The sequence below is a fragment of the Podarcis cretensis genome, assembly GCF_951804945.1.
Source record: "Podarcis cretensis genome assembly, chromosome: Z".
Taxonomy (NCBI): Eukaryota; Metazoa; Chordata; class Lepidosauria; order Squamata; family Lacertidae; genus Podarcis; species Podarcis cretensis.
This window is the reverse complement of record NC_137184.1, coordinates 30,363,793-30,376,679: the sequence shown is the minus strand read 5'-3', so window position 1 is coordinate 30,376,679 and position 12,887 is coordinate 30,363,793. Positions and strand designations below refer to the sequence as shown.

The 12,887-nt window shown below is 44.7% G+C and overlaps 1 protein-coding gene across 1 annotated transcript in view; it reads left to right on the top strand.

Moving 5' to 3' along the window:
* The first annotated feature begins 11,875 nt into the window (after nucleotides 1-11,875).
* The window catches only part of CHM (CHM Rab escort protein), a 69,206-nt gene continuing 68,194 nt past the window's right edge, over nucleotides 11,876-12,887 (top strand). Inside the window, exon 1 of the mRNA XM_079961690.1 lies at nucleotides 11,876-11,990. Within this exon, the coding sequence (XP_079817816.1) occupies nucleotides 11,942-11,990 (49 nt within the window). The 5' untranslated portion in view covers nucleotides 11,876-11,941. The remainder of the gene's footprint in view (nucleotides 11,991-12,887) is intronic.

The window sequence follows — 12,887 nt, the reverse complement described above, 5'->3', positions numbered from 1 at the left end:
ACTCCCTCTCCCAATATTGTATCCAAGTTCGCACCGCTGGCTTGGAATGAACTAGTATGGCTCAACAAATTGTATTGAATTGGTTCAAGAATCTCTGATTCATGTGAAAGCAGTTCCCACCATTGCCAAGTAAACTGAACATGAATTAAGTTTGTTTGGTGGGTAGAACTTTGAATGATTTCTGGTTCATCTTCAAGTTCTTTCTCCTACATGTGTTTTTTGTTTACTCTTTAGAGTCTTTGAGTCTTTAAGCTTCAATATCATAATGGCTGGGAGAAATAAATTAAACAATTCTCATTCCACTCTCAGTGTTGATATTTAAGTCTTCTTAAGTATATTTTATACTTCAGCACAGCAGCTCATAACATTCTCACTTGCCAATAATTATTTGGATGAACTTGAACCGAATGTGAACTGAATGAAATGAACTGGAATTAGTTCCGCTTTGGATTATGTTAAATATGATATATATAAAAATAACTTTCCATGCTTCTCCATCATTATTATAATCATTATTATATCCTCTTTTACACACATGCCTCAAGGTAACATGCAAAATTCAATAGAAACAACAAAGAAAATAATTTCCAATAAATTTTTTAAAAAGAACAAGTAGACAGCCATGGTAGAGACCTATTTCCCCAGCTGAGAAAGCTTGTTGGAACAATTGTCTTCAATTGTTTCAGGAAAATGCAGATAGTGAGCACCTGTAGTAGCTTGACAGGAATACTATCCCAGGGAGCACTAAAAGCCTTGTTCTGAAGTACTGTGGATCAGGCTTAGGATAATTTCAGAATCTGAAGGAGAAGCTCTCTCACAGAGCACCACAGTAACCAGCTGAGTTGATAAGGGCTAAGAATATCTGAAGAGTGCTGCTGTTTCTTGGCCCTGGAGCAATAAGTTAGGCTTGCCATACGTCAGGACGTGTCCTGTTTTCAGGTGTGAAAATGGCATCGGGGGAGTTTTGCTGAATTGACAAACTGGAAAAAGCAGCAGCAGAAACAGCTTAAAATCAATTTCCCTAAAAAAAGCTCAACAATTTTGGTGGTTTCCTAAATTTTTAGGAATTTGAAATATGGCAACCCTATGTATTTTATTTTTTTAAAGAATTCCCGCCATATTACACTGGCACTCCCAAAGGCCGTCAGATATAGAAGTGATAGGAGAGAAAAGACCAATCACTTGTGCTTCCTTTTACCCTGTTTCCAAAACAATTTTCTCTCACACAGACATCTCAAGAGCAGCCTGGCCTCTGCCGCCCGCTCTGGCTTACCCCCGTTGCCAGCACCAGTACAACTGATTCAAACAATTCTGAGATATTTCAATCTGTCATTGAAAATGGAATAAAATAGTAGAGTAATACTTATTAATAGTACAGCAATACTTATCCTAATAAATCAAGATCTGTGAATTATCCCTGTTCACAAATCTTGATTTATGGCCCAACTTTTACATGCCCTCTGAAGAACGCCACACTTCTCAGACAATTTCATTTTCTGTCTGTGGCTTCCTTCCCTGCCATTTCTGAAGGGAAATGTCATTGCAAAAACACACTGGCTTCGCGATGAAAAGATGGTGTGGAATAGTAATATGTGGATAAGGTGACTAGTAGGACAGAAAAGGGCCAGGCTGAGCTGTCAATTATACCAAGAGAAACAGAAATATACTGCATAGCCCACAGGTTTGCTGAGATCAGCAGCTGGCCCTGTTGTGAGAAGAGATACATTGAACGAGCCAGTGATGTAAGGCACAAGGTCTCAAACCAGGACCTGTAGTGACCAGTGCCTTGTTTCTTGTGCCACCCTTGCTCTGGCTTTTCAGCAAAAAGCTCATGGATCAAGGGTGCCTGCTAGACAGTTTTCTGATTGTCAGCTGACTCTACATGGAATCATGGAGGCTATCAGTAGCTTCTTATCATGATGACTATGTTCTACTTTCAGTGTTGGAGGCAGTAGGTCTCTGAAGATGATTTGCTGGGAATCACAGTTGTGGAAGGTGCTGTTGTGGTTGGGCGCATCTGGTTGAACACTCTGAAAACAGGATGTTGGACTAGACGGGCCCTTGGCCTGATCCAGCAGGACCCTGCTTATGTTCTTATGACTCACCAGACCCTATAAATTGCCTTCATCATAGTCAGCTCCTCATTCTGAGAAACCTGTCCCCAGGGGAAGTTGCTGAAAAGGCCCAGCCCTCCCCTCCATGCCTACCTGCCCTGGAACCAGAGCACCAACAAAACTACACAATCTGCCACCTGTAGACGATGATTGAGTTTAATTTTAACTTACTTATTTAAGTGCATGTTATACTGCTTGGTTGTAAGAAAAGCAGTTTACATATATATATATATAATAAAACTTTTAAGTTCCCAGTTAAAAATCCGTGAAAACTGACATTTAGAAAACATAAAACCAACAATACCTAGAAAGTGATAAGACGCATGTAAACGTCAGCAAGCCTGGATAGTCTTGTCTAAACAAAATGTTTTAAGCAGGCACCGAAAAGAATACAGTGAAGACACCTGCCTGATGTCAATACGCGAGGAGTTCCAACTGTGGGGTGCTGCTATACTCAGTGGCGTAGCGTGGGGGTGCAGGGGGGGCCGGCCGCACCGGGCGCAACATCTGGGGGTTAGGGTTAGGGGGCGCAAATCCACGGGTTAGGGGGCGCAAATCCACGGGTTAGGGGGCGCAAATTACTTGCCTTGCCCCGGGTGCTGACAACCCACGCTACGCCACTGGCTATACTTACAAGTATAGGACGAGTATTATGGAGCACCTGTAACTGTGTCACTTTTGCAGACTGAAGTAGTTGACTGGGCATATACAGTGGTACCTCTAGATACGAACGGGATCCGTTCTGGAGCCCCATTCGTATCTAGAGGTAAACATAACTAGTGACGGTGCGTCTGCGCACGCACGCGTCGCTTTTCGCCGCTTCTGCGCATGCGCGTGACATCATTTTGAGCGTCTGCGCATGAGCAAGTGACGAAACCCGGAAGTAACGCACTCCGTTACTTCCGGGTTGCCGAGGAGCGCAACTTGAACGCACTCAACTCGAAGCATATTTAATCCGGGTGGCGCTGTGGGTAAAACCTCAGTGCCTAGGACTTGCCGATCGCATGGTCGACGGTTCGAATCCCCGCGGCGGGGTGAGCTCCCATCTTTTGGTCCCAGCTCCTGCCCACCTAGCAGTTCGAAAGCACCCCTAAGTGCAAGTAGATAAATAGGTACCACTTTATAGTGGGAAGGTAAACGGCGTTTCCATGTGCTGCGCTGGTGCCGGCTCGCCAGAGCAGCTTCATCACGCTGGCCACGTGACCTGGAAGTGTCTGCGGACAGCGCTGGCCCCCGGCCTCTTAACTGAGATGGGCGCACAACCCTAGAGTCGGACACGACTGACCCGTACGAGCAGGGGTACCTTTACCTTTACTTTACCTATGACTGTACAAGGCAAAACTGAACTCAAGCTATTAAGGGCTTTATATATTAATAGTTGGGACGCAGGTGGCGCTGTGGGTTAAACCACAGAGCCTAGGACTTGCCAGTCAGAAGGTCTGCGGTTCGAATCCCCGTGACGGGGTGAGCTCCCGTTGCTCGGTCCCTGCTCCTGCCAACCTAGCAGTTTGAAAGCACGTCAAAGTGCAAGTAAATAAATAGGTACCGCTCCTGTGGGAAGGTAAACGGCGTTTCCGTGCACTGCTCTGGTTCGCCAGAAGTGGCTTAGTCATGCTGGCCACATGACCCGGAAGCTGTACGCCGGCTCCCTTGGCAAATAAAGCGAGATAAGCGCCACAACCCCAGAGTCGGCCATAACTGGACCTAATGTTCAGGGGTCCCTTTACCTTTACCTATATTAATAGTAACACATTGAACTTGTCCATTAGTGAATGGGTAACCATTGTAGATCTCTGAGCAGAGGTGTTAGATGCAGAAAGGGTCTCAGTCCTGTCGGCGGCTCTGCTGCTGCATTCTGCGCTAGCTGCAGCTTCCAGCTCAAACACTAGGGAAGCCCCACATAGAATGCATTGCAGTATTCCAATCTAGCCCACAAGCTACAGATCCCTATCCCTCTTCTCTTTCAACATCCTTAAGTATTCTCACCTTCTAAAAAATAAACTTGGTCTGTTTAGTATACAGCAGATAGAGGAGAGACTTTGGGATCCAGGATCCTCTTAGCGTTTTCCCAAGTTGCCTTTGCGTGATTGCAGGCCTCAGCCATGCAAAACAATGCACATCCCAGGCACATCAGTAGTGCTGTCTTCTGTCTGTGCCAATATTAACTAGCTGGTGTGTTTTATATTGTGGTTGAAGACCACCAGCTGATGGGAAGAATAGAGTCATAGTTAGCCCTGTCACCTCGCGCTGTCTCATAAATCATCAGCTAAACTCACAAAGTGAAGAGGGTCATGGTGTTTGCCTGTTTCACACGTCTATTGAAAGTAATAAAGAGGGCTTTCCTTTCACTGACCAATGAGTGGGATGGGTGTGTTTGCGTGTGTTTCAGCGTGACACTTTTGTACTGAAGTATCACCTACAGTCTGGAGATTAATTTAAAAGCAAAAACAAAAACCCGCATCAGCCATTAATTGGAATGTTGCAGTCTGATTCATCAACTGGTTGAAAGCAAGAGCACTAACCAACTGGAAGATTTACAACGGGTTGCCAACCCTAAGTTAAATAGTACAATGTGGCCTATGAATTTTAAAGTGTGTGAGTAGGTTTTCCTGCCTTATTGTCTGAGAACAATAGCTGACTTGGTATAGGCTTTTATGTGGGTTATGTTGATTTTCAAATGTGCATTTAATTATAGTATTTTAATTTTAAAAAAATTAGACTGTAACCCTACACACACGCTTGTTAGGAAGTAAGCTGCATTGAACCTAGTTGATCTTATGTCTGAGTAAACAGGATTTCACTGTCAATCTATGTTTGCAACTACCGGTGGGCAACAGTGAAACTGGTGAAGTATTCTCCAAAACTACATTTGCAAAAGTCACCTGAGCCACTGTGCAACTTTTGTCTCATAATGAAATGGAAGTAAAAATATTCAACTAATTTATAGTCATATGCGGCACGGGAATGCTGAGTCCCAAATATTACTTCTTTTTAACAGTGGCGACAAACAGACATTTATTAGTGTGAGAACTGGAAGGCTCGCCCCAAAAATTGTGTTCTGTGATTCCCCCCTGCCCCTATGATCCCTGTAGTTTGCTCAAAGCCATTGCAGTAATGGGAAATCACTTTTAAAGGCAGCCGCTTCTGAATGTAAGAAGAATTTAAAAAATGGAATACTAAATCCAGATTTGCATGTTTTATTATTTCACTCCCCACCCCCCTCCTCCATACATATTAATTAATTGCACTTAAACGGCTCATTTGTTAAAATGCCATCCATGGATTACAAATGATTCCCAACTTTTGCCGATTAAAAATGTACAAAAGAAAACAAATTAATTTATTGAATGCAAATGGCTGCATTTTGCATTTAATCTTGCTCATTCTTGAATAGGTTTCGGCAATTGTAATTGACTGGGGTGCTTGTTCAATAAAATATAAGGATATTCTTCAATCACGCCATTGAATGTGCTGTTTAATTATGTCGGTGGGCACTTCTATTTGTTTCTAATGCAGAGGATCTATTGGTAAAATGAATGCCCATTTTGTGGTCTGTTATGCAGAAAATGTTTAATCCAGTGTTTGATTTACTCTGTTAAATCTTCTTTATTGAATGCGCTTATTCAGCCGTGCAGAATTGGGTATGCTGCTTTCTGTTACTATGACATTGCAATTAAATAGCAAAGGGGGGTGGAACAGTGTATGACATTTTTCTAAAGGGCCATGACATTCCCATAAAAATTATTCATACATTGTGTCTCTCTCACCCCCTGCTTCACACTTTCTATTAGATTTTCACCAGTTGATGCTGATACTACAAGCTAATAGTTTTGCACTGTAGAAGATCAACAAATCCTGCCGTTAAGGAACCTAGATAAACATTTGGCTAACTCAGCCGGTACTAAGAAAGGTTTCTGGTTCAGTGACTAATGACTGTCATCATGAAATAGAATTGCATCGACTGCCATCTTATGAATGAACTTAAAAGAAACTCGGGGAAGCAGCCAGCCAATAGCATGTTCCGCTAGGATAAATACTCCGATACTTTGGAAACCAGGATATGCTGACAGCAAAATAATTCTCCCTTTGTATATGTTATAAAATAGCTCTCACTTTAAAAACGCGCACGCATGCACACAACAAATCTTGATGTTTGCAAGCATTCCAGTTTGGTTGTTCTACATAAGGTAATAACTGTGTCTGCTCTTAGAAACGTGCAAGGTTATGGTTACTAGAGAGGTAACAAGGGGTGGAATCTGCAACAAAATGTTGCAGTGTATTTTTTTTTGCCATGAAAGAGGACGTGCTGCTGCCAAGCCCTCTATGCACTGTTGCAGGATACAGTGGTACCTCGGGTTACAGACGCTTCAGGTTACATACACTTCAGGTTACAGACTCCGCTAACCCAGAAATAGTACCTCGGGTTATGAACTTTGCTTCAGGATGAGAACAGAAATCACGTGGTGGCAGTGGGAGGCCTCATTAGCTAAAGTGGTAGCTCAGGTTTAGAACAGTTTCAGGTTAAGAATGGACCTCCAGAATGAATTAAGTACTTAACCCGAGGTACCACTGTACTACATTCTGTCCACACCCCACCCCACTTTCCCAACTGCCATTCAAAATTCAGTAGTTATTGAGCATGATTGGCCCTCATTTGGCTTTTTCTCTTTCAAGGGTTGCCCCCTCAGATTTTGGGATTGTGTGTTGTGTGTAATTTGTATTGCAACAAACTTTGGGGTTCCCATGGGGATGCTGATACCTCCCTCTTGTGGCTCAGTGGCTGGACTGCAACTCTCATATTCCCCTACCACCCTCCAGATGTTGCTGGACTACAACTCTCATCATCCATGCTCATTGGCTGATGTCGATGGGAGTTGTTGTCCAACAACACCTGGAGGGCCAGAGGTTTCCATGCCCCTGCAACGAAAGCTTCTTAATCAATCCTGCTCTTTAGTCTGAGCAACAAAGAGACCAATCTTGTTCAGGCCTCTGCCATTGGCTTGTCTTGTCTCTAGCTCAGGGATGGGAATCGAGCAACATCTAGAGGGCCTCAGGTTCCTCATCCCTGAGGAAGAGGCAAGACATATCAGTGGTGGAGGCCTGGAAAAGATTGACCTCTGCTGCTCAGTCCAAAGAGCAAGGCTTAGGGCAGGGTTGTTACTGAACTCTTTACTCCCATCAACTCCACTCAACATGACCAATGGCTAGGGAAAGGGAAGCTGTACTTCGGCAACATCTGGAGGGCCACAGGTTTTCAACCCTCATTTTAACCAACTGAAATCCTTCTAATGGATATTGGCAGTTTTATTGACTGGCATTGTTATTTTTACCTTTGTGGCCTTACTGCTGTTTTGCTATTGTGTTTTTATTGTGGTGCACCATTGAAAGCCGCCTCGAGACCATTCATGGCAAACAGAGGGATTTAAATTCTATATAAATAAACTACTCTGGTGTTAAAAAAAAGTTACTAGCAGTTTGAGGACAAATCAGTATACTTCTGCCATGTGTGCACATGTGCATGGGTATAGTGAACTAAAGTTAGAATAAAACTCATTTTGCTCGTTCTCCAGAATGGTTGGCTAGTTGCAATTTAAATAGATAAATAATCCTCTGTACGCTTATTTGAGAGTTAAAGCAGTGGTGCTTGCTTCCAAGGAGAGTGGGGATTCTAGACAGGGTAAAAAAGGAAGCACATTGATCTGTATTCCAGATTGATAAATCCATGACACTTCTAGTTCCATGACACTTCTAGTTGCCTCCACTTGCAAATGCTGTCGTGGCAGACCTTGGGGCCTCAAACTTAGCCCTGTGCAATGCCAAAATTCGGTACCCCCCAGTCTCTCGTCTTCCATTCTACATCATAGTTGCAGCTGAACCAGTCATGCTCCCCTAAATCTGCCTTTGATGTTGTCCTTGTCAGATAAGAGGTTGCCTACTTCTGCAATAGGTGATGATACAAAGAGGCCGCTTATATTTTTTATTATCATTACTATGTGTGTGTGTATTCTTTTTTTTGTGTGTGTATATATAATACATCCCTGGTGCCAAAATAGGCTTCTAATCCACTGACAACTATAAAGTTCAATTGCACAATCTTATTTGTCTAATTCCCTTTCTTAAGTGGTGTTGTGTCAGATAATTTATTAATTAAATAATATGCTGCTAATTGAGCTCCAGCCCTCGGGTCATTTTGATTGGTTACCCTTTTCTACATTATTCTTATTATTATCAAGATGGAAATCCCCTTGTTTTTTCCTGTCTATGAGGTTTCTAGCCAGCCTGACAACAGGACTGTGCATTAGACGAACTGTGCCTAACAGATTCCTAAGGCTGAAGTGGTCTCTGGTTTCCATTAGTGGTTTTGTGTTCTCTTGTGAATAAGCAAGGGGCTTATAACAAGGCGTTAATGGGCTGCCAGTCAGGTTATTACCCCTTATGATGTCGGGTGTTAAGACTTGAGTATTTCCTCACACACATTTCGGAGGCCCAGGCCTGCTAAGCCGCAGCTAGCGCAACATCCTGCTACTGGCAAGCAAGGCAGGCCTTCAGTCAGGAAAACTTTCCTGACCGTGAAGACTGAAGAACATGGACGGCATGAGATGATTAAACAGGGATCATTTTTGATCTGAGATTCCCATAGGAAAACATAGAAAGGTGCCTTAGACTGAGTCACACCATCTACTGGAATGCAATAAGAGTCCTGCTGGATCAGGCCAAAGGTCCACCTAACCCAGCATCCTGTTCTCACAGCTTGCCACCAATGCAAAAAACCCTCAAGCGTGATCTGAGTCAAATGGCACTTTCCCTGCTTGTGACTCCCAGCAGCTATTAATTGGCACTAATTGGCACTATTGTTGGCACTAACTGGCAGCAGTTCTCCAGGGTCTTGGATAGGGGATGTTTCCTAGCCCTACCAGGAGACACTAAGGATCAAACCTGGAAGCTTTTGCATGGAAAGCACATGTTTTTTCTACCGCTGCGCTGTAGCTTAGCTATTCGGAATGCCATTACATTATGCAATGGTAAAGAAAAGCCGATGTAGCACAGGGGTCAGGAGCGTAAGACTGGAATCCTATGCATACTCCCTAGCAGGGTCATGATGGGTCCTACTTTGCAGAGGATAGTTCTCTATTTCAGCCATGTCCAACTCTTTAGAGACTGCGATCTACTCCCAGTATAATAAAACTGGCAGTGATCTACCTATTGTCATTGCCCAAAGTCACTGAGCTTTTTTTAGGGAGGGAAGCCAGAGTTGTTTAGGTTTTTTTCTAGATCGCTCACCCTACAGTCCGCACCCATTTCTTCTTCCCCCCAACTCTGCCACAGACAAAGGGAATAAAACCTTTAACAGCAACACCAATGGCACCGATAGAAGAAGAGTTTGGATTTGATATCCTGCTTTATCACTACCCGCAGGAGTCTGAAAGCGGCTAACATTCTCCTTTCCCTTCCTCCCCCACAACAAACACTCTGTGAGGTGAGTGGGGCTGAGAGACTTCAGAGAAGTGTGACTGACCCAAGGTCACCCAGCAGCTGCATGTGGAGGAGCGGAGACGAGAACCCGGTTCACCAGATTACAAGTCTATCGCTCGTAACCACCACACCACACTGGCTCTGGCTATGTCCACACTGATAGGACATAGCACATCTCAATCGTTCAGGAGCAACCTGGTGATCTCTCTTTTAACTCCTGCAATCGACCTGGAGAACCCAGGCGATCGACCTGATGGACATGCCTTATCTATTTGAAGGAGTCTTTTGCTTGAAGGCGTGTCTAGGCGTGTAAAGATAAAGAACACTAAAAAAGGAGAGCTTCAGAGGCCTTAAAGTTGACCATCTATATTCATTAAGCACGCAAGCAGCAGCAGCAGAAGGTGCATAGGGTATCTGGGCACATTTTGGTGAGATGTATCTCTTTCAATTATAGTAATTGGAACATAGAATGTTTAAAACCTGCATCTGTGCATATAACTTGGCATACACAGTAGAATACTTCTCCACCTGTGGAATTTATTATTTATTTACTTCCATATAAAAAATTATACAGAGCTTGATTTTTTAAAAATAAAAAACCCTTAAAGCCGTTTATGAAAGATAAAACAATACAATCAGGAAAAATTCACAACCATACTTTAAAACATACAAAAGTTAAAATATTAAGACAGATTAAAATTACTTCAACTTTCTAGGCATCCCTATGCTCTCCACTGGGAGGCTCGCCTGGCGCCATCATTATACAATGGTACCTCCGGTTGCGGATGGGATCCGTTCCGGAGCTCTGGTTGGATCCCAAGGTTTCTGCAAGCAGAGGGACTGCTTCTGTGCATGTGCGTGTTGTATTACACCGCTTTTGTGCATGCATGCACAGCGAAACCCAGAAAAATACTTCTGGGTTTGCCGCGTGCATATCCCAAAGGATATGTAACCAGAGGTGAACAAAAGTAGAGTTACCACTGTATATCTTTAGGCACCCAGAAAAAACTCCCCCCCCCCCAGGACTTTAGCTTTTAATTATCTGTGGCCTCCTTCAGATGGTTGGATGCTTTGATCTTTTTTTTAAAAAAAAATGAATGTTTTCGATTTTTCTTTGTTTCGCTTTAAGCTGGTTTTAATGTATGTTATTTATTTCCCTGGGGACGCAGGTGGCGCTGTGGGTTAAAGCCTCAGCGCCTAGGACTTGCCGATTGAAAGGTCGGCGGTTCGAATCCCTGCGGCGGGGTGCGCTCCCGCTGCTCGGTCCCAGCGCCTGCCAACCTAGCAGTTTGAAAGCACCTCCGGTTGCAAGTAGATAAATAGGGACCGCTTACCAGCGGGAAGGTAAACGGCGTTTCCGTGTGCGGCTCTGGCTCTGGCTCTGGCCAGAGCAGCGATGTCACGCTGGCCATTATTAATGTTATTAGCTGCTTCTTTTTTACAAAAACAATTCACAGCGACTTGTATAGGGAAATAAATAGAAAAGGTAAAAGGTAAAGGTACCCCTGCCCGTACGGGCCAGTCTTGACAGACTCTGGGGTTGTGCGCCCATCTCACTTAAGAGGCCAGGGGCCAGCGCTGTCCGGAGACACTTCCGGGTCACGTGGCCAGCGTGACATCGCTGCTCTGGCGAGCCAGAGCCGCACACGGAAACGCCATTTACCTTCCCGCTGGTAAGCGGTCCCTATTTATCTACTTGCACCCGGAGGTGCTTTCGAACTGCTAGGTTGGCAGGCGCTGGGACCGAGCAGCGGGAGCGCACCCCGCCGCAGGGATTCGAACCGCCGACCTTTCGATCGGCAAGTCCTAGGCGCTGAGGCTTTAACCCACAGCGCCACCTGCGTCCATATAGGTAAGTACTGTATGCAAAAAAAGTTCCCGCCAGACGTTGCAGGACTACAACTCCCATCATCCCTGCCCATTGACCATCCCGGGGGCGGCTGATGGGATTTGGAGGCCAGAGTATCTGGCGCCACATTAATTCATGACATTTCATAGTGTTATTGGTTTTTTTTGTTTTGTTTCGTTACCTTAGTATGGTGTTGTTTTTATACTGTAAAGCTCCCTGTGCTCTTCAGGTGAACATTTACATTTAATAAATAATAGTTCCCGCCTCTCTCCCTCCCTTTACCTGGGAGAGAGGTTTTTTTTACCAGGTAAAACGGTGTTTCGTGAGCCTAGCCGGACGACTACATCACCCACAATGCACCGCCACCCCCGCCAACAACACCCGCTCCTTAGCGTCCGGTGCCCGAAGCTAGCTCGCAGCTTCACTTCCGCCAGGAGCTGACACGCAAGCAGGGCGGAGGGGCGGGGCGTTGCCGTATGACAGCGACCGCTTTCCCCCTCCCAAGATGGCGGATAACCTGCCCTCGGAGTTTGATGTGGTGGTCATAGGAACGGGTAAGGGCGGGGTGGGTAGGGTTACGCGCGTGTATATGTAACGTGGGAATCAGACGGGTGGCCGGTCTTTGGGAAGTGAGAAGCTGGAGTGAGTATGGAGGAGAGATGGGCTTTGGGGCAGCAGGAATGAGGCGCACAGGGGAGACCCCGGCCCCATTTTACCTGCCCTCCGTTGCCCCCTGCCTTTTCCCTACCTCACACCCCTTTCCCAATGGTGCTGCCTATTCAGAAGTAAGGGCAACTAGTGGAGGCTCGCTCCAAGGTAAGTGGGGTTAGGATTGCAGCCCCACCTTCCTAAAAACACAGTAACTTATTTTAAGAAATGCCTGTTCACAGGATTTTAAAGTTGAAGGAACTCTGAGGGTCATCCAGTCCAACCCTCTGCAGCGCATGAATCTGAAATACTGTAAAGCCTCTATGACCATCTAACCTCTGCTTGAAAACCTCCAAGGAGAGTCCACCATCTCCTGAGGGGGTCTGCTCCACTGCTCATGTAATCGGCTTTGGTAGATTCAGGGAAAGCCCTTTGTTCATTAAATATAGGGCTTCTCAAATACTTCAGCTTTCCTGCCTGTTTGATATCATTATTGTTACTTATCCAATTTATGCCCCACCCTTCATCCCAAAGGAACAATCAGATAGGAGTATCTGAGAATAAACCTTGGTTTGTTTTTGGCTTGCGGTCAGCGTTCAGGTGACATGGCAAGCCATAGTATTGGCTTGTTTGTGAAATTATTAAATTTGTTTAATGAATAAATTTTATTAAATACCACTCTTCATTCGCAGATCACAGCGCAGTTCACAATATAAAAATGCAGTCGTAGAGCCGCACAGGGAGTCACTCTCACAATTAAACCATAGTTTGTGACAAACTGTGGCTTACTGTGTTGTTAAGGC